This window comes from Balaenoptera acutorostrata, chromosome 20 (genome assembly GCF_949987535.1).
Source record: "Balaenoptera acutorostrata chromosome 20, mBalAcu1.1, whole genome shotgun sequence".
NCBI classification, from domain to species: Eukaryota; Metazoa; Chordata; class Mammalia; order Artiodactyla; family Balaenopteridae; genus Balaenoptera; species Balaenoptera acutorostrata.
This window is the reverse complement of record NC_080083.1, coordinates 54070613-54090038: the sequence shown is the minus strand read 5'-3', so window position 1 is coordinate 54090038 and position 19426 is coordinate 54070613. Positions and strand designations below refer to the sequence as shown.

At 55.4% G+C, this 19426-nt stretch overlaps 1 protein-coding gene across 1 annotated transcript; it reads right to left on the bottom strand.

Moving 5' to 3' along the window:
* Positions 1 to 2730: 2730 nt before the first annotated feature.
* CANT1 (calcium activated nucleotidase 1) lies at positions 2731 to 19125 on the bottom strand. The gene is made up of 4 exons (XM_057536722.1): positions 19009 to 19125; positions 7897 to 8549; positions 5864 to 6067; positions 2731 to 5016 (listed from the first exon to the last, which is right to left on the bottom strand). The coding sequence occupies exons 2-4, from the start codon at positions 8525 to 8527 to the stop codon at positions 4646 to 4648; spliced, it is 1206 nt and encodes a 401-aa protein (XP_057392705.1). The 5' UTR covers positions 8528 to 8549; positions 19009 to 19125; the 3' UTR covers positions 2731 to 4645.
* Positions 19126 to 19426: the final 301 nt, after the last annotated feature.

The following is a 19426-nucleotide window of genomic DNA, read 5'->3' as shown; positions in this document are numbered from 1 at the left end:
TCAAAATTTGAGTCTTTTCACCCATGAAGACAGCATATTCTTTGATTTATTTGGGTCTTCTTTGACATCTTTCATCAGTGTTTTATAGTTTCAGCATATAGATCTTGCACATATTTTGTTAGATTTATATCTAACTCATGTTTTCTGGTGCTATTATAAATGACGCTGTTTTAAAAATTTTCCATTTCCAACTGTTCACTGCAGCTGCACAGAAAAAAAATTAATTTCTGTATGTGAACCGTGTATCCTTCAGCTCTGCTAAACTCAGCTGTTAGGTCTTTTTTGAAGAGTCCTTAGGGTTTTCCTATTTAGTTGATCTTGTTCTTGGTGAATAAAGACGGTTTTACTCTTTCTTTTCCAATCTAAAGACTTTTCTTTTTCTTGCCTAATTGCACTGTCTGGGACCTCGCGTAGGACAGCGGGTGAATGAAAGTAACGAGCACAATGCCGGTTCCCTGGTTTGATCACTGAGCTGTGGTTATGTGAGAGGCTGTCACTGGACAAAACTACATGAAGGGAACACAGCAACACTATTCTAGTTTGGCAACTTCTTTGTGGTTTAAAATGACTTTAAAATAAAAAGTTAAGCGGTGGGGGAAAAAAGTGGTGAAAGCTAACTTTCTTACCTTGTTCCCAGCCTTCGAAGGAAAGTCTCTCACCATGAAGTATGATGTTAGCTGCAGGTTTTTCACAGATGACATTTACCAGCTTAAAGAAGTTCCTTTCATTTCTAGTTTGCTAAGGGTTTCTTTGCTTATTTGTTTTTAAATCGTGAACGGGTACCGGATTTTGTCAAATGTTTTTTCTGTATCTTTTGAGATTATCATACGTTTTTTCCTTTTTTGTCTGTTAATATGGTGAATTATGTGGATTTTAGAATATTAAACCAACCTTGCATTCCGGGAATAAATCACACTTTGTCATGAAGTATTTTCATTTTTATATGATGCTGTATTCAACTGGCTAAATTTTTGCCCAGGATTTTTGCCTCTATGTTCATGAGCGACACTGGTCTATATTTTTCTTTTCTTATATTTGTCTGGTTTTGGTATCAGGGTAATGGTGCTCTCACAGAATGAGCTGGGAAGTGTTCCCAATTCCCAAAATCATGGAAGATTTTGTGTTGGCTCGTTATGATTTCTTCCTTAAATGTTTGGCACAATTTACCAGTAAAGCCAGTTGCCCTTGGAATTTTCTTTGTGTGAAGGTATTTTATTTCCACTTTACCCAAATCTTTTAACAATTTTATTAAGGTATAATTTACCTTGGAATTTACCAATTTAAAGTGCACAAGAAGACAGGATTAACATTTGTAAAGAAACTGATCTTATTTTCTTTCACCCAGTTCTGAGACGACTTTGGGAAATTTCCTTTTGCTAGTGAATCGCAGGCGTGAGTGGCAGGTAGGCACGAGTCACTGCGAGTCCAGTGTACAGCGGTTACTTAAAGACACAGTCAAGAGCCGATTTTCCGTGCCTTCCTGCTCTGTGCGCAGCTAGCTCCTCATCCTGTTCCCGCCTCAGCCCCATGTGCTCTGGCTCCCTCCCGACCCCCCGAAACTGTTCTCACAAGGATCGCCAAGAACACCACGTCTTCCTTGTTGCTCGGCCCGTGGACACGCTCAACCTTCTTACTTGACCTCCTGCAGTCTGACAGAGGGACGAAGGAGGATGAGCACACTGCCACTTGACCCCATGCTCCCCTGGTGTCCTCCACCAGTGTAGGCCTCCCTTCCTCACCAGTCTCTTCCTTCCGTGCGCCTGAGGCTTCTTCTTAGGACTTCTTAGGGCCCCGCGTGTCCTGCAGAACGATCTCATTCTTTCCTGCAGACTCATCAGACGCCCTGATGACACCTGGACCAGTCTAGACCTCTCGCCGGGGCCCACCTCACTACCAGTCTTCCAGCACCTCCAACAAAATGGGTGAGCAGGTGCTAAGGAAGAGACAGGCAATTTTCTACTCCCCTCTGTGAATGGATTCACTTACTGTTCACGACAGCTCTGTGAAGTAGCTCCATTATCATCGTCCTTTCACAGTTGAGGAAGTCGAAGGACAGAGAGGTTAGATGATCTACCCACGGTCATACCGCTGGGAAGTTCAGAGCCAGGACTGGAAGCCGGGAGTGACTCAGAGCCTATATATTGTTTCTTTTGGTAAGATGTGGATTTATTCAGAGAGGAACACACCCCACAGACAGAGTGTGGGCCATTTCAGAAGGCGAGAGTAGGCTCAGAGCCTATATTCTTTTTCCTTTTTTTTAGTATTTATTTATTCATTTCTTTGGCTGTGCCGGGTCTTAGTTGCGGCACGCGGCATCTTTGTTGCTGAGTGCAGGATCTTAGTTGCGTTATGTGGGATCTAGCTCCCTGACCAGGGATCGAACCTGGGCCCCCTGCATTGGGAGCGTAGAGTCTTAAGCACTGGACCACCAGGGAAGTCCCAGAGCCTATATTCTTAACCACTCTGACCAAAAGAGCATCTTCAGACTTGGGGAAAATTTGGACTGGATGATTCGGTTTCCAAAAAGTCTCCTCGTCTGCAAAGGTCCATGGGTCCCTATCCTGTGAACTCCCACAGCACATCAGCCGTCTTGGGTCAAGAAGGCTTCTGGCTTGTTCCTTGCCAGGACCCCCTCTTCACACCCACAGGGAGCGCACCCTTCACTGAGCCCCTGTGTGAATCAGCTCTCATATCCCCTGGGGCAGCGCCAAAAGCCAACACAGACCAGGAGACAAAGAGAATACACTTTATTGTTTCCAAAACAATGGCTCCAGTAGGAAGGAACACAATCATTATGCTTACAGCAGCGAATACAGGGGGGGAAAGGCTAGCTTTAAAATATTTGAAAATCACTGTGTGAAAATGGTGCTTCTGGGCACCTGAGTCTTGCATCTCAACTCAGTGACTGTCCCCAGTCCTCCAATCTTCCTAATTCCATCTTTGTATTTTTAATATCACACAGCCCTGATGTCATTCATGGATGTTTATCAAGGAGGTGTGTCAGGGAGCCCAGCTGGGCAGTCAGAAAAGACTTGGGCCTTCAGACTGTGTCCAGTGGGAGCTGAGTTCTAGAGAAACATGTCACGTTCCAAGATTTGTTTTCTGTTCTTTTGCTATTTGTTTTACAGTGGAAGAAACAGACAACCGGCACAAGAATGAGGGATCCTTCCTGGGTTCCCTCCAAGCATCTGTATTAAAGTTTCAAAGTGGGAAAAGTCTGTGAGACAGGGGGTCCACACAGTAACAGCCAGAGCCTAAAACACAGCCCTTCCCGGCCATCACGAACCCTACATTCTCCTGAGGGGTGAGGTAGCTTCTGGGCGAGGGGCGCCATGGGCTGATGGCAACGGCCCTTCTAGGCTCTGGTTCTGGCTGACCTCTGTCCCAAACCCTCCGCCTTTACCCTGGAGCGCGGAGAAGAGGCCACAGGTACTGAGACACAGCAAGGTTTCTGTGAAGAGTTTCCAGGAAGAAGAGGCTGAGGAGAAATAAAAGGCTAGGACAGAAACCACAGGGCCAGGCAGGCCTCGTCCACAGCCTCCAGGGTAAGGGAGCCCCAGTGCCTAGGGCAGGGTGTAGGCTCGCCAGAACCCAGGGCCCCACTTGACTCAGGAAATACAAATTCAAGTCATTCATGGAAGTCTTTAAAAGGAATGGCAATTTCTGATAATTGCTAGAAAACAGCAATATATCCTTATCCTTATCTTTGTATCCTTTGACCAAGGACTTAGAAACGCTTGAAAACTTGCCTGACCAACTTGTAACTGCTTAATTACCATTTCCTTCACTGCTGGGAATGAATTTGTTAACTACAAGACTTTGTTCTGATAAGATTTGCCAGTTCCATTTTATAAGAAAGGAAATTACTTTAATTAATATAAGTTAATAATGAAAACTTCAAAGTGCTACACAGCTGCAGAATTTTCCTGAAGGCAGAAAACGGGGTCGGTCACTTGAATGGAGAAGTTTGATGGGGGGGCAGATGGTGGGCCTGCGTCCCCTCTTGCAGCACTTTGGGCACCTGCAGCGTTCCCGGAGGCCTGCCCTCGCTCTCACAGCCCTGTGATGTCCTGTAGCGTAAACAGGTTCTTTTCCAGGGGTCTGGAGGTGTGGGTTTAATGCCCGAGGTTCACGAGGAAGGAAGAGAAGGGGGCGGCCCAGGAGCACCTAACTGGCAGGCCTGCTTCAGACTCACTGCTGTGTTCCCAGAGGGGGCACAGTGCTTGACACACAGTAGGAGCTCAAGAAATATTTATTGAACAAAAGAAGAAATGGAGAGAAAAGAAAGGTAGGTCAGATGGAAGAAAGGGCTGAATCAGAGGATGGGCCCCAAATTAAGATGCCTGCAATGACTAGCTTACACCACCAGATGGCAGTGCAGGGAAATGTCCAGCCTGCAGTCCCAGGACGCCCGCCCCTTCCCCTCTGAGAAGCCACATCTCAGGCTGGGACTGAGCTCCCAATTCTGGAAATCTCTAAACCAGGTATACACCTCAGAGGTCCGAGGAAAGAAAAAAAGAAAAAAAAGCAAAACTAAACATCACATAAAAGTGCAGTCCTCGGGTTTTTATAAAATTTGAGTCCTGACGTAGCTGAAAACCGTCCACCCCCCCCAGCCTTGCTCATCGTCTTGATTTTTCCCAGTTTAAATGAACTCTATGCCCTCATACTTCACACTCCCGATCTTGGTCTCGGGCAGGAGGAAGCGTCCGTCGAGCGTGAAGGCCATGACGTAGGTGGCGATCTGGCCGCTGTCCTCCTCGGACTTGAGGGCCACGATGATCTGGTCATCGGTGTTGGGGATGAACTTGAAGGAGGAAAAGCCGTGCGTGGGGACCACCTCCCCCACGTGCCGGACGGAGATGTCGCCGAAGTCCTGGGCGGCACTCAGCAGCAGGTTGGTGCCCCTGCGCTCGTCGTCCTTCTCGCTGTAGCGCTCGTGGCTGGCGCGGCGCGGCAGGAAGAACCAGCGCTGCAGTGTGTCGCTCCAGCAGGCAGACTCGTGGATGAGGTAGCCTGGGGACACACAGACCGGTCACCGCCCGCCCTCCCCAGAGCCAGGGCGGCCTCGCCCCTGCACGCAGACCCGCGAGCGGCCCGGTGCCGGAGCAGCGTCTCCGTCATCTTTTCTTTAGGTTTCCATGTGCTTTTGTTCCCATCTGTCCAGAGTGATTGAGCCCGGGACAGCAGGACAGAGCCCGCGGGGCCGCGCTGAGTCTCGGCTGCGCCACCTCTCTGGCCACCCCTCCTCGCCGGCTTCCCCAGCGCTGCCGAGTAGCCGTGGCTGCGAGGTCTGTCTGTATTTCGCCTCCTTGGTGCTACTCAAGTGGCGCAAAGGAGAGCGCCAGGGGAAGAGGCACGAGGAACACGCAGGTCCGATCTGTGAAGATGGATCAGGGCGGGTGGGGAGAGGCTGCCTCGAAGCAGAAAAGTATGGGAAGTGGGCCTATCTGGGCGTGAAGCCACGTCCTCAGCCACATGCCCCAGGCCTAGAGGTGACCGGGCCGCTCTAAGCACCACCACTCCCCACTACAAACCAGGACTCTTGGAAACGAGGGCAAAGAAGCAAAGCTCTGTGCACCTGCTCCCACCACGTCAGATGCGAGGCCTGACCCCAGGGTGGCGGCCGGGAGGATGCTGTAGACGGGGCTGCTGTCTGAGCCGGCCGGGCCGTCTGTCTGGGTGAGTCGGGGTGAGAGAAAAAATGTCTCATTGGCCCCTGAGCCCAGTGGCCTGGTGGGAGCAACCGTCAGAGACAGCCGAATCGTCAAACAAGCAGGAAGCGAAGCCCATGCTCGGCAAGCAACACGCATGCTCGCAGCCACCCGTCTGCGCAGCGCCCGCTTGCGGGCCCGGCTCTCACCTGGCGGCCGGATCCCAGCAGCAGCCCGCAGGGCGTTGTAGCTGGACACCCAGTTCTCGTGGTCCACGCTGCCCCTGCAGCCCACCACCTTCACCCACTCTGGGTTCTCGTTCAGCACCTCCCCCGTGGCGGTGGTCCATTCCTTGCCCAGGCCGCCCACATACAGATGCTCGTCCTTCACAGCCAGCCACTCGGCTTTGAAGCCTGGGGACAGGGAGACAGGGGGCGGGCCTGAGGCGACGGCCAGCCCTCTGCTGGCCTGACTCCGTGTGTCTCGTCAGGCAAGAGCAGAGAGCCCTCTGGGTCCGCAGCCTTGGGTGTCAGAGGTCACTCGGGGCGGCGACAAGAGAGCAGAGGCCAGGCCAGCCTGCTGGGAGCTCCACCCCAGAGGGTAGGCGGTTGGGATCCTCTCCTTAGCGCTGACTCCACGGCGTTCACGGGGCGCAGACGGGCGCCACCTCTGCCTGCTGCCTCCCCCTTCTCTCTCCCGGCCCTCCGGAGCCCCCGCATCTTCCTCCCAAACTCACCCCAGAAACCCTGCTGGGACCACCTGCCTCACAACCCACGTGAACCCTCCTGTGCCCTGCACAGCCACAAAGGCCCACCTTCCACTCACAAATCTCCGCGGACCCCAAGCTCCCTGTTTCTCGAGCTGTCAGCCCCGACTCAGACTACGCCCAATCCTAGGAAAGTGTAGGGAAGTGTCAGTCACACAGAACGCGCCTGCGGTCCTTGAGGCCACACCTGACACATCCCTGAGTCAACTACGTGCCAGCGGCCAGAGCTAAGTGGGGCTTGGCATGGGGGCTCACGGTAGCCACGCCAAACAGTGTGTTTGTTTTCTTAGATGGATTTACTTACTATGAGCCTAGTTTTGAAGGCTGTGTGGGTGCTTTGTTCTTCTAGCATATTCTCACCTGTTCCTACACCGTGTTCTAAATTGTGCTTGCTTCCCAAATGTTTTGCAAACTTCCTGCCAGCCCGAGGAGCGGGGGCTGCAACCCTCCCTGCTAGATGCTTCTCTGCAGGCGGCTCTGGATGACGGACCACAGGGCAACCCTGAGCTCCCTTTATCCCGTTTTCCTCCCGATCCAAGGGGCAAACAGAACTACTGAATGGTGCTCTACACGCCCTGACAGCCTGAGGCGGGAAGCGGACAGCAAACGTTTTCAATAAAACGGTGGCTGAGACAGTCCTGCCAACCTGCCCAGCCCTGGGCAAACATGAGAGAGATTTTTATCACCAGGAGAGGGGGAGGAAGAGGGGGAGGGGGAGGGCCTGGCAGCGGGCCCAGTGAGTTAATGTGATTCCCCCTTTGACCTCAGGTGCCTGCCGTGGAGTTTGGCTTTCTAGAAGGTGCGGACCCGCCCGAGGGCACAGGCACGCGCAGAAGTTGGTGTCAACTCTCCTGCCGCCCTGTCCGAAGGCTCTGGGCACGCCGGCTCCCTCTCGCAGCTCTCCTATCCGCCTGCTGGCAAACAGCAGAGCAGTGGGGCACAGCCGATGCCAGAGGTCAGATGCCACTCAAGGGATGGGGGACGGTCACTGCTGCTCACACAGACCTTCCTTCTGCTGGGTTTTCAGAAAGGAGACGTTTGCTTTTTAATAAAGTCTTGGTTCAAAATGAGAAAATCTGATGCCCCAGCTTTAAAGGTGAGGCATGTGGAGGTTGCAGTCCCAGCGTGCTCTCAAGATGCCGTTTAGGACGCAGAAAGGAGCTGGTTCCTGGGGGCAGTGAGAGCAGCAGCGGCGGAGCCCAGCCCTCCTCCTGAGAGGCCCCGCCTCCCCCGCAGGCCCCCAGCAGAAGCTCGCACTCCTGGACGCAGCTTTGGTCTGAGGTCTCAGAGGCTTCCGCTCACGCTCTGGGGGCCGCAGGTCAGAGGCAGGGAGGAGACTAGATCTCCCTGACGTCCCCTCCCTCCAGACCCATGACTGCTTCACTGCACACGTGTGCAAACCAAGCCAGCTGAGGGTGACCCAGGACCTGTCCTCTAGCACCGCAACGAGCCCAGGGGACAGATGGCCCGACTGACCTTTCCCCACGGTTCCGTCGCCGTCGGACAGGATCACCCAGGGCACGGCCTTGGAGCCTTCGATCTGGTAGACAACGCCCGTCCGGTCATCCACGGAGTAGAGCTTCCCATTGAAGACAATCAGATCCGACAGCTCCATGCCCCGCCCCTTTTCCGCCAGGTGGGACTCCAGGACCTCACGGCCTTGGTCCCACTCCACGGCCACCCTGTCCCCACTGTCCGACAGGGTCAGATAGCCCTTCTTCAGGTAACTGACCCAGGTGTTTTCCTCTTGGGCCCTTGACTCCGTGTCCAGGTCGGCAATGACAGCGATTCTGTACCGAGTCCCGCCCGGTGTCCTCTGGGGGGCTGACAGGGGGTAGGTGTCATTGTACCGGTCAGCGGGTGTCTGGCCAAGCCTCCAGTTGTGGGCATTGGGCACGGGGGGCCGGCCAGGAGGAGGGCGGTGGGCGTAGAGCAGCCAGAGGACGGCGGCACCCACGAAGGAGGGCAGGATCACCTTCCAGCGGGGGCGGAAGCGGGGGTCTGCGGCCTTGGTCATGGACGCCAGCACGGGAAGGCCCCCCACGCTGATCCGGAGGGAGTGCATAGACTCATTCCATTCCGGGGGGTCGGAGGGCTGGACGGGCATCAGACTGAAGGGCAGGTGGGACCTGCAACCCAGGGGGAAAGGAGAGAGGTCAGCGACCTGCCAGGCACAGCGCTTCCCACTTACGTGAGGGCACACGGTCTGGGGCCGCCTCAACCAGGGTAAACAGCACTGCCGCGGCTCTGTGCCATTACTACTTCCTTGGCTTAAGTAAACCCCGACTCCAGCAGGATCTGTGTTTACTCTTATTCAGCAAGAAGACAAGTCTTTCCAAAGCAATGTTATTCCATCTCCTCTATCCCAGCCGGCAAGACAGAAAGCTCGGTGAGAGAAGGTTCTGTGTAGAAGGTTCCGTGCTTTGCAATCTTGCGGGAGGGGCAGCACGTGCTGGGGGGTGGGTGGGGGTCGGGCAGGACAGGGTAACAGAGAGAGTACAGGTCTGTATTCTAATCCAAGGTCACCTCAGCCGAGAAGCCCTCCCTGACGGCTCTGCTCCCGACGGCACCCTCCATCCCCTTCCTTGGCATCTGTCACCACCTGACATCATGTTATAGTTATCAGTTTGTTCACCTGCGTCCCCAACTCCTAGAACAGTGCACAGTGCAGACGCGTGCTCACTGAGTGAGTTTTTACTTCCTCCTGGGTTAGGTTTCTGTAATATTCAAATATAAGTATAAAACACATTCAATCCAAACAAAAATAGTTCTGGTTTTGGCAACCTCCGTCCCCTGGCGTCTTTCTGTAATGCAAATGGCTGAGGGACCAGAGTCTGATGGGCCCTCGCCGCCTGGAGCCCAGCATGTCAGCGAGTCAGCTCCGAGGACAGCGTGGCTCACCACAGCCCATTCCCTGGGCGCAGCTCGAAGCACAGCTCCAGAGCTGGTTGTAGTGGCCAGGAACAGCAGCTCTTGTCCCCAGCACAGACCACGCAGCTCAGCGAGGCCACAGCGGCACCAGGCCGGCGCTGTCTCCGGGGCGGAATCAGCAGAACGCCAGCCCTCGGCCGCTCTCAGTCTCGGCCTTCAGCTGTAACTCGGTAGGTCTCAGCCTGAGAAACTTCCCTCGGGCCATGGAGCATTTCTGCCTTGGCCCCCAAAACAACCAACGGTGTGACTTTCCGCGCAGATGCTCCTCCCTCCACCAGGCAGCAGCTGGGAAGGGTGTGGGGACTCACGGGGATTTGGTGGCTCTGTGCCACCCCCCACCCTTTGCCCCCAAATGCAGAGCATGCGGCCCCGCTCCTAGGATGGAAAATCACGGCAACAGGTCCACATGGAAACCAGGCCTTCCCCTTCCCTTGCTTTTTGGACACTCTTAGGTTTCGGACACAGGGTCAAGTGCAGAAAAGTGACTTCTAAGGAGGAAGCAAGACGCGTGGGGCCCCGCAGAACGGCCTCGGAGTCTTCCTCTCCTTCCCTGGGCACTGGCCCCCAGCTCCCCTCCTGGGAGAGGGCTCCCTCCTCCCCCAGGAAGCAGCCCCCCAAGTTGCCGTGGAGTCGCAAGCTGGTCGCTGAGGACTCCGCGGGAGAAACAGGAGTCCCAGCCCCTCCTCTGGTCTCGCCAAACCCAGGCTTCAAAAGCACAGCCAGGCCAAAGCTGCCCTGTGTCCACGTCCAGCCCAGTGTCACCACTGAGCTCTCAATTCCTGCATCTCACCTCCTAGTCAGAATTCTGCCTGGATTTCTAACATGCATTTGCCTGCAAATCTTCCCCCAGGAATAGAGGTGGTGATGGAGGACGGCCATAATTGCAGTTGCCCTGGTCAAAACTTTCATCGAAACCTTGGGAGATGGAACTTTCCACCTGAACATACTTTGACAGTAAGTTATGAACCACCACCACCTCGAAAAGCCTAGGCACAGCCCTGGTTCCCCTCCTCCGCAGCACCTGCTCCGCCAGCAGGCGCTAGCAATCCGGCCACCCGTCTCCTCCCCTTCGGCTCCCATCTGCTCTCACGGCCCCTTCTCACTGCAACCACACAGGCCGCCCTCCAGCCCCTGTTGCCACTCCCCTCCCTGACAGCCACTGGTGCCCCGCAGCCAGCGACACCTGCTATTCAAGCCAGTCCCTCTGGCCACGTCATTCCCTGCTTCGTGAGCAAACCCTCGCTACTTACACGACCCCTGCCAGCCCTCAACCCTCCCCAGCGACTGGCCACGCCAGCCTCCCTTCTGCCCCGACGCACCAGCCCTCGTCCCCCAGACAGGGCTTGCCGTCCTCCCGCCCCGGCTCCTGGCTCTTGGCGGTCTCGCTTTCACCCCCTCAGAAGGACTTCCCTGCCCACCCTCTACCCCACAGCATCCAGTGCTGAAGGAGTGAAAAATACACCCACTTCCTGAGCAGCCCCTCAGCGTCTTGCCCCTGAGCCCCACCTTGGTTACATGCAAGCCCATGGCCCTGGATCCAGCCCCTGATGGTCGAGCTGCCCCCTGGTCACAGAGCTGCCGGCACAGTGGACACAGTGCCTGCCAGTGGAGGTGTGTCACCACTGTGATGTGGTGTCCTCACTGCCCCCGGCCAACTCTCTCTCCATTCCTGAGTCACTATCCTCCCTGTCACCAGTGATCTTGCCCCATCTCCTGCCCACTGGCTCCCAGCAGAGAATCTGAGGCCACCGTCAGCAGCCAGGGGCCAGTGGAGCCCGCCCGGCCACGAGCCCTGGTCCGGGCGGAGGGCCTCCTCCTGCTGCTCAGGCTCAGTTCAGCCACGCCTGCCCTTCTGGTTCCTTCTCACAGTCCGTACTTGTCCAGATCTCCTACCCGAGTCACCGTTCCACCTCCAGATTACACTCTCAGGTACACTGAAAGCGCTCAGTATGTTAATGGATGAACGGTGAATCCGTGAATCTACGAATGAATGGAGAGCCCGCCCCCACCCTGTGACACCTCTGCTCCTCTCCACCTCACCATCCTGGAACAGCGTTCACTCTCCCGTCCATGCCAGGGTCTGCCCGTGCCCCCGGAGATGACCCACCGACAGGCCTGCTCCTGGGGCCCAGCCCCGAGATCCCAGCCCGTAGGGTGTCTTGTTGCACCTCCTGCCGGCAGGCACGGGGATGTGAGTTGTGACCTGTCTTGTGGTCCTCCTCCTGCCTGTCTCTTCTCTGCCCCCAAGGCTGGCTCCTTCCCTGCCACCCACCTCTTCTCCTGAATCCACACCTTCCGAGCCTGAATCTTCCCCCAGAATCCAGGCTAGGAGCCCATCTGCCGAGCTTCCTGTGCCCGGAGCAGGTTCCCCTCAGAAGTGTACTGCTGGCTGAGGGCACTCCCAGCGCTCAGGGGCCATCCTCAGTCAAAATCACTCGCTTCCTCACATCCAGGCAGGTGCCAGGTCCCCTCACCCGTCAGTACCCCAGCTCTGGATTCCCACCCCCACGGCCTCTGCCCTGGTTCTGTCTCACCTTGGCCTCCTGATGACCCAGGCCATCCGGGTCCAACCTGAGTTCTGCCACTTACCGGCTGCATGACCTCAGACAAGTGCCCTGGCTTCTCTGGGCCTCCGTCTCTCCACGTGTGGACTGCGTATGTGACCTGCTGTCTTCCCAGCGCCACGGCCGCTGGCTCAGATGCTGTAGGCCTTGGCGCTGACTGCCTGCCGCTGGCTGGCTGCTTTGTTCCTCACTTTACTAGCACCTTCGCCCACCTGCTGGGGGGGTGCGGCTTTGCAGGCAAAGCTGGCATAGGTGCCAGCCCATCCCTGTAAGCACCAGGCACGGCTGCAGAGTCGGTGACCTGGACAGCCTGCAAAGCTGAGAATATCCACGCTCTTTCCCCCCCAGGAACAGATCCCCAGGCTAGACCCTCCCCAATCCATCCTCCACACAACTGACAGAAAGATCTTCCTAAAAAGTGAACCTTTACTAGCCCCCAACGCCTTCCTGCTAAAGGACAAGCTCCTTAGCCTGCAGGGAAAGCCTCATCGCCTCGCGTGTGCTCCCCACGCACAGCACGTTGTCTGCGATCCCACGATCCAGCTGCCGAACCCCTGCACGGGATGCCTTCTCCACCCGGCCACACGGAACCGCCTAGAAGTCCCTGGCTGTCCCATGAGAGTCATGCCTCCGCTGTCCCTTCCCCCTCCTGCCCTGCGTCTATGGTGAAGTGCCCTTCCCCCACCAGTAAGCGTCCCTCCTGCGGTGGGGGGGGGGGGCTGACACTGGTCCCAGAGGCACCCAGGCCGAATCCAAGAACCTGTGACTGTCCCCTTCTACGGCAACAGAGACTCTACAGATGAGAGCAAGTCAAGGACCTTGCGATGGGGAGATTATCCAGGTGGGCCACAAATGCGATGTGTCCTCACGGAAGGGAGACAGAGGGAGATTCGATGACTAAGAAGAGGACCACAGCCAAGAAATGCGGGGGACCCCCAGACGCTGGAAAGAGGAGAGGACGGATTGCCCCCTGGCGCCTTCGGCGGGAGCGTGGCCTTGCCCACACCATGATTTCAGCCCAGTGAAATGACATTCAAATGGACTTCTGGCCTCCAGAACTACAAGGGCACACGTGTTGTTTTCAGCCAACCAGTCTGTGGTGATCTCTCAGGGCAGCCCTAGAAACCAACGCACCCCCGACGTGCCTGCTGCGCCTCTGGGTGAGGCCTCTCTCTGGGCAGGGGCTCTGCCATCTGTCTGGCTGCGATCCGGTCCACAGCCTCCCGACTCGACTCTTGAGCCCAGGAGCGAAGGGGCTCTGCTCAGTCAGGTTGGCTCTCAAGACCTAAGGACACCTGGGGTTCGATCACCTTTCGTTAAATAAACAATCATTCAACTGCTCTCAGTGACAGGAGAACTCAGGCTGCCTTCCAGAAAATCCCTTTAGCTTCACCACTGGATCAAAGCCCAACCCTGGTCTCCATCCCTCCTTTAGGATCCCAAGGAATTACTTTTATTTTGTGGAAAAGAAAGTTTACAATCACATGAGTTTTCACGCCATGCCAAGGTCTGCTGGTTTATCACCTAAAACTGATGGTGAGCTGCCTGTGGTGTCTTGCTGCTGGAGGTCTGGTGCCAAGCGAGAGCTTGCATTTTCATTAAAAAACCAAACCAAACCAAACCACAAGAACCAAGAGAAACGAGCCACTGCAGGTGAGAGGTGAGATGGACAAAGCCGTTCCCAGTAGGGCCCAGCTGAGGCTTCTCCCCCTGCCCACGCGCCTCCAAACACTAAGCAGTTCAAATGTCTGCTTTAGTGTAACAAGAAGTTTGTCAGTCCCACCACGTGCAGCATAATGGGCTGATTTTATATAACCCGGGAAACTGGAACCAAGTTGCTGCAGTAAAAAGTCACAGGCTCTTTGACCAGCCAGGCTCGCCTGTCCAGGGGGCCTGCAGCCAAGTCCTCTCCTGCTCAGAAACCCCAGGGGACTGCACCCCTGCTGGCTTCCTTCTCCATCGCCAGCGCCACTGCAACATCCACAGAAAGGAGTCGCTGGTTGTCAAGGGGCAACAACCACCCAGGAGGCTCGAGTCCTAATTTCCTCCCCGGTCCCCTCTCTTTAGGGTGGGTACCAAGAACGGCTCACTGACACTCACGCTTTTCCGGTTTCTGTCGAACCAAAACTTCCTTAGAAAACACGCCTGAAACAGCCAGGTGTGGCATTGGGGTCTGTCCACTTGCCAGTGGGTTCCCAGGCCCAAGGAAGGCGGTACGACCTCTTCCTGCATGTCCGTCCAGGGTGACGCCACCTCCCCACCCCAGAAGCAGGAGCCCCTCCGAGGTCTGGTTACGGTTAAGAACGAGGACTGGCTCCGACACCCCTACCTCCACGGGCCATCCTTGGGCCTTTCGCCACTGGACTTAGCAGGGCTTAGACAAAAGCGGGCGGCAACTCTGGACACAGCTGAGGGCCTCTTTCTGTAGCTTCCTTTAGGAACAGGGGTGTGACAGGTGGCAGGGCAAATAGGTTTAACGACACCTGCCAGGGCAAAACTCCTCCCCTTCAGGATCTAGGGAGGCAGGAAGCGACAGGAGGCCCCTCTCAGCTCCCTGTCGCCCAGAGCAGCGGCCACTCTCCTCCCAGCCTCTCACTCCTGCAGAGCAGCTGCCTTCCCTTCCCTGCCTGGGTCTCTGATCTGAACGGTCCCGGAGAGCGCAACGGCATCCAGACAGCAGGCGGGCCTCAGAGTTCCCGCTCTGCTCACTGCCAAGGGCACTTCCTGGTTAGAAAGTTAACACATATATACGGAATCTAAGGAAAAACAAAAAAAAAAGGTCATGAAGAACCCAGTGGTAAGACGGGAATAAAGACACAGACCTACTAGAGAATGGACTTGAGGATGTGGGGAGGGGGAAGGGTAAGCTGTGACAAAGTGAGAGAGTGGCATGGACATATATACACTACGAAACGTAAAATAGATAGCTAGTGGGAAGCAGCCACATAGCAGCGGGAGATCAGCTTGGTGCTTTGTGACCACCTAGAGGGGTGGAATAGGGAGGGTGGGAGGGAGGGAGATGCAAGAGGGAAGAGATATGGGAACATATGTACATGTATAACTGATTCACTTTGTTATAAAGCAGAAACTAACACACCATTGTAAAGCAATTATACTCCAATAAAGATGTTAAAAAAAAAAAAAAGAGCTAATCCCATCGACATCACTGACTCTTCAGGGCAGCAAAGACAGAGGCCAAGGGCTTCAAAGCCGCAGCGAGACAGCGTCTCAAAGGATGCGGATGATGTTTCTCAGCTCCTTGAGAATGTGACCTGATTCATGGCATTCTTCTGTTCTGGACTCGCCAAGGCTTACTATTTTGTACTTGAAAAGTCCATTTCAAACTTGGACAGGGTGGGCAGCAGAAGGAAACCAGGGAGGAAGGAAAAGGTCCCAGGAGTCCAATATGTCCTTTAGGGACTCCTGAGGTCAGGGCTGACTCTGGGTGCTACCTAACTCTGCACCTCCCCTGTCTCCTCTCTTTCTCTGCAAACAGGCATTCACAACTGCTTACTGAATCCAGTTAAATACACTTTGAGATAACATAGTTTTCAGCCCTCTGTCTTGTTTTGAAGTCACTACCCAAGAGGAGTGAATGTGTTTTCTGCTGCTGCTGTAACAAATCACCGCAGACTCAGCAGCTTAAACACCACAAACTTATTTTACAGTCTTGCAGGACAGAAGTCTGACGTGGGTCTCACTAAAATCAAGGGCTGTGTCCCCTCCTGAGGGGCTGGTGGAGAATCTGCTTCCTGGCCTTTTCCAGCTTCTCATGGCCGTCCACATTTCATGGCCCCCTCCTCCACCTTCAAAGCCGGCAATACTGCATCTCTCTAGCCCTCCTGCCATCATTTCCCTCTGAAGTTCTCCTGTCTCCCTCTTCCACTTTTAAAGACCCTGTGATTACACTGGGACCACCTGAATAATCCAGGATGATTTCCCTATTTAAAGGTTGCCGGTTAACAAGCTTAATTCTATCTGCTACCTTAATCTCCCTTCGTCACGTGATATATTTGTAGATTCTGGGGGGGTCAGGATGTGGACACTTTGGGGGGGCATTATTCTGCCAACCACAAGGAGGGAGACAGGGAAAGAACCTCCGGCTTTTCCCAAGGGGCAGGGCCATTCACACACGGCTCTGACTCTGGGGCAGGCGGCAGTGTCAAGATCATCCACAGTTTGCAGTTATCCCATCACAGTAGGGCTGCGTGAGCTTCAGTTGTATCGTTAATGTCATACTTGGAGGATTTTTAGCAAAAAGTTATCTTCCCAGTTGGAAGTGATGTCCCAAACAAAACCACACATCATTGGGGTTGCTTCCCAGAGAGCCCACAAATATGGGGACACAATCACCCCACGATCGACCTGAATCAGGGCTTGCTCCCACAGTGGAGGTGCACCTGCAAGAACCCATCTTCTCCCCCACTCTTCTCAGTGGCCAGCGTCACTGGGATTCATTCAACCCTTGGGACCCCTTGGAGCCCTTCTGGGCGGGCTCCAACCTCACCCTCACTCTCACACCGCCAGTAACCGCAGCTGTATCTGGTCTGGCCCCGTCTGCACACTGCCGTCTGGAGCCCTACTCCGGCCTCATTCCCCACGACCCATTCTGCCGGCAGAGCACGAATGGAAGCAGGGCTCTGCTTCAGAACCTGGAGCTGTGAGTTCCACTTAATGACTGGACTTACTACAGAGAAACAAGTAGGATTCAAAAAAAAAAAAGTGTAGAAAAAGAGAAAACCGAACATCTTCCCAAACAGATTTCTCTATTACCAGGATTTTTTCCTAATTGATCACCTTGGTCTAATGAAAAGGGAAATCAACATAAAAGTCCTTAAAGATCAAGATGAAAGTTTTAGATTCCCCTAATGCTGGCATTTAATAAGATCTTTCCAGGAATCTCCACAGTCCAGAGTGTTACTGGAGGGAAAAGAATAATCACTGTCTTTTTTTTTTTTTTTCCAGTGTCCTAGGTACCACTCCACAAACGTCTGAACAATAAAGAAATGACTTCCTTATCATAGTGCAGAGTCATTTCAGGACTCTGGACCACATTCCCAGAGCTGAGATACTCTTGTTTTTGAAGGAGAAAACACTAGGGCATTTATCCACCTACCCCCGACACAGCTGCCATGAGGATGGCCACGTCGCTGCCTGGGAAGTCCCGAGACTCAGATGAAAGGGGTGTGTGTCTGCGGCAGCCTGCAAGTGCTCACCTCAAAGGCCACGTTCAGGGAGTGGGGTGGACACAGCCGCTCCTCCTGCACCCTGGGTCCCTCCTCCCTGCCTCTGTGGCTCGGGAATGCCTGGCACATGCACAGGGTGCCGTCAGACTGGCACGTAAAAAATCCCTCAAGTACCAACGGCTTAAAGTCTATGATGCTGCTGTGGGCTATGAAAAAAAGGTGTGTACTACATTTGGTGAACATCTTTAGGGGGAAGATAGGAGACTTTCAGCTAACAGAAGGTATGAAACGATCAGATCATATGGTGGCACAAAGTGTACTTGCACGCACGGGATTTCCTCCACCACCCTGTGACGTCACAGTGCCTTCTGTGAGCAGACGAGAAATTTGGATGAGAAAAAGAGTGAGAAGACAGAGAATCCTGTCCCCAGACCACTGCAGTGGCCCCGTGACAGCTCCTGAACAAATCTACACTTCCCCTGAGTCCTCTCCCGAAGACACTCTCAGGACGCAGCCCCTACCAAGTGCAGAGGGAGGGCCTGGCCAGTCAGTGTGCCTCTCAGGCCGAATAGAGGGCTCATTGAGGCCGGCAGGGAGGGGTCCCCCGGGGAGGCTGCTGGGCTGCTCTGGGAGGCGCCCCACCATGCCCACAGGCTCAGGCTGGGCTGTTCCACTGAGAGGCCTGTGGGGTGGGGCTGGGGGCTGGAGGAGGGCCCACAGCCTAATCCAGGAAGATCTTTCTCAATCAAGCTCCTCAAAGGGAGAGGAGGGAGAGGCTGCAGAGACCCACCCCCCCACCCCCCGGCTCCTGAAGGACTGCAGCACTGGCTTCCTTTTCATGGACCCCCTGTGACCCCACGCTTTGGTCAAGTTTTGGTCCTTACACTGAAGAGCCAGCAAGATTCAGTCGACGTCAGGAGATGCGCGCTCCCAAACCTACAATCTGTTGAGAACGTGGTAGGAAAAGACGTCAAGCACATACCCCGAGACAGGCAGGCAAAATGGAGCAAGAGTGCTGAGGGACACTGGTCTCCTGGGGGACACTCAGGTGCCTGGGAAAAGATGTCCCTGGCAGACACAAGGGTGAGCGCAGGTGTAGGCGCCTGCCAAGCCTAGGGACATGAGGGCAAGGGAAAGGCACCAAGCGACAAGGATGGGCAAGAAGGGCCGGTCCCAGGGATGGTGCCCATCCAGGCCAGATGGAGGCTGGGAGGAGGGGAGAGGGGAGGATGCACAGTTTGGGTGCAAAAGGAAGAAAAGTGCTGAAGGGAAGGAGAGGAAGGCCTGCTGGGGTGGGGAAGGCTGGCCTGCTGCAGGTATGACAAAGTGCCTGTCAGAGAGGGGAGGGCTCCCTAACCGGTTAGGAGAGGCCCTGCATAGGTCAGAGGTGCAGCAATGAAATCACAGGGGGCAGGAGAGGGTTGTTCTCAAGGATAGTTAAGCGTCAGGACGGGAATGCATCGTTCAGGGTCAGAGGGGGTGATGTCCCACCCTAGTCAGAGCGGGGAGGTGTCCACAAGTCGGGGGTTGGGGCGGGGGGGGTGAGTCTTGCAAGTCTGAGAGGGAGGATTCCTGCAGTCAGAAAGGGTGGGAGTCCTGCAGTCAGAGGGAGCAGGAGTCCCCCAGGTCAGAAGGGGTTGGAGTGCTGCCGTCAGACGGGGTAGGTATCTCATAAGTCAGAGGCGGGAGGTGTCCCGCAAGTCAGAGGAAATAAGAGTCTTACAAGTCAGAGGGAGGAGGTGTCCGCCACCAGTCGGGAGAAGAGGACAGTTTCTCAGAGTCAGAGGGAGGCGTCCCACCCCAGTCAGGGCGCAGAGGCCCCGCTCAGTCAGATGGGGAGGGAGCCTGCGGGGCCGGGGTCGGAGGCGGCGGCGGGCGCCGGCGGCCGCGGGCAGGCCGTCACTCACCCGGTGCGGGCTGGCTCCGGGGCCCGCGGGCGGCGGGGCCTCGCTGCTGGCAGTGCCGGGACCTAGCGAGCGGCCGACTTCCGCCCGGCGCGCTCGCCCCGCCTCCGGGCAACACGCTCCCGGCAGCCTCTGCTCTGCGGCTGCGCGCCGGACGCCGAGCCGCCTGCTGGGAGTTGTAGTTTTTGCTGCTCAGCGAGCGGGTCCGGGAGGAGGAGCCGCCGGCCAGGGGATAGACCGGAGAGAGGGGGCGCTGGAGTCTGCGCTGCCCACCCGCTGGCCATCTCCGCCGCGTTATTCCGGAATGTTGGCCAAGGCAAAATGGGAAGGGAGTGGGATGAAGGCTATGAGGAAGGGGTTATCATTCCTCGAGCTGAGATTATAGGACCCCTCGCTTGGAGGCAGAGAAGCGTGGGCCCCT

What these genes read in the sequence shown, in the direction of transcription:
- CANT1 (XM_057536722.1), bottom strand. Translation starts at nt 8,527, where the DNA reads ATGCCCGTCCAGCCCTCCGACCCCCCGGAATGGAATGAGTCTATGCAC. An exon ending in CGACGGAACCGTGGGGAAAG is followed by an intron (nt 6,068 to 7,896) that starts GTCAGTCGGGCC and finishes CCCTGTCCCCAG; the next exon opens with GCTTCAAAGCCGAGTGGCTG. An exon ending in TGCTGGGATCCGGCCGCCAG is followed by an intron (nt 5,017 to 5,863) that starts GTGAGAGCCGGG and finishes GTGTGTCCCCAG; the next exon opens with GCTACCTCATCCACGAGTCT.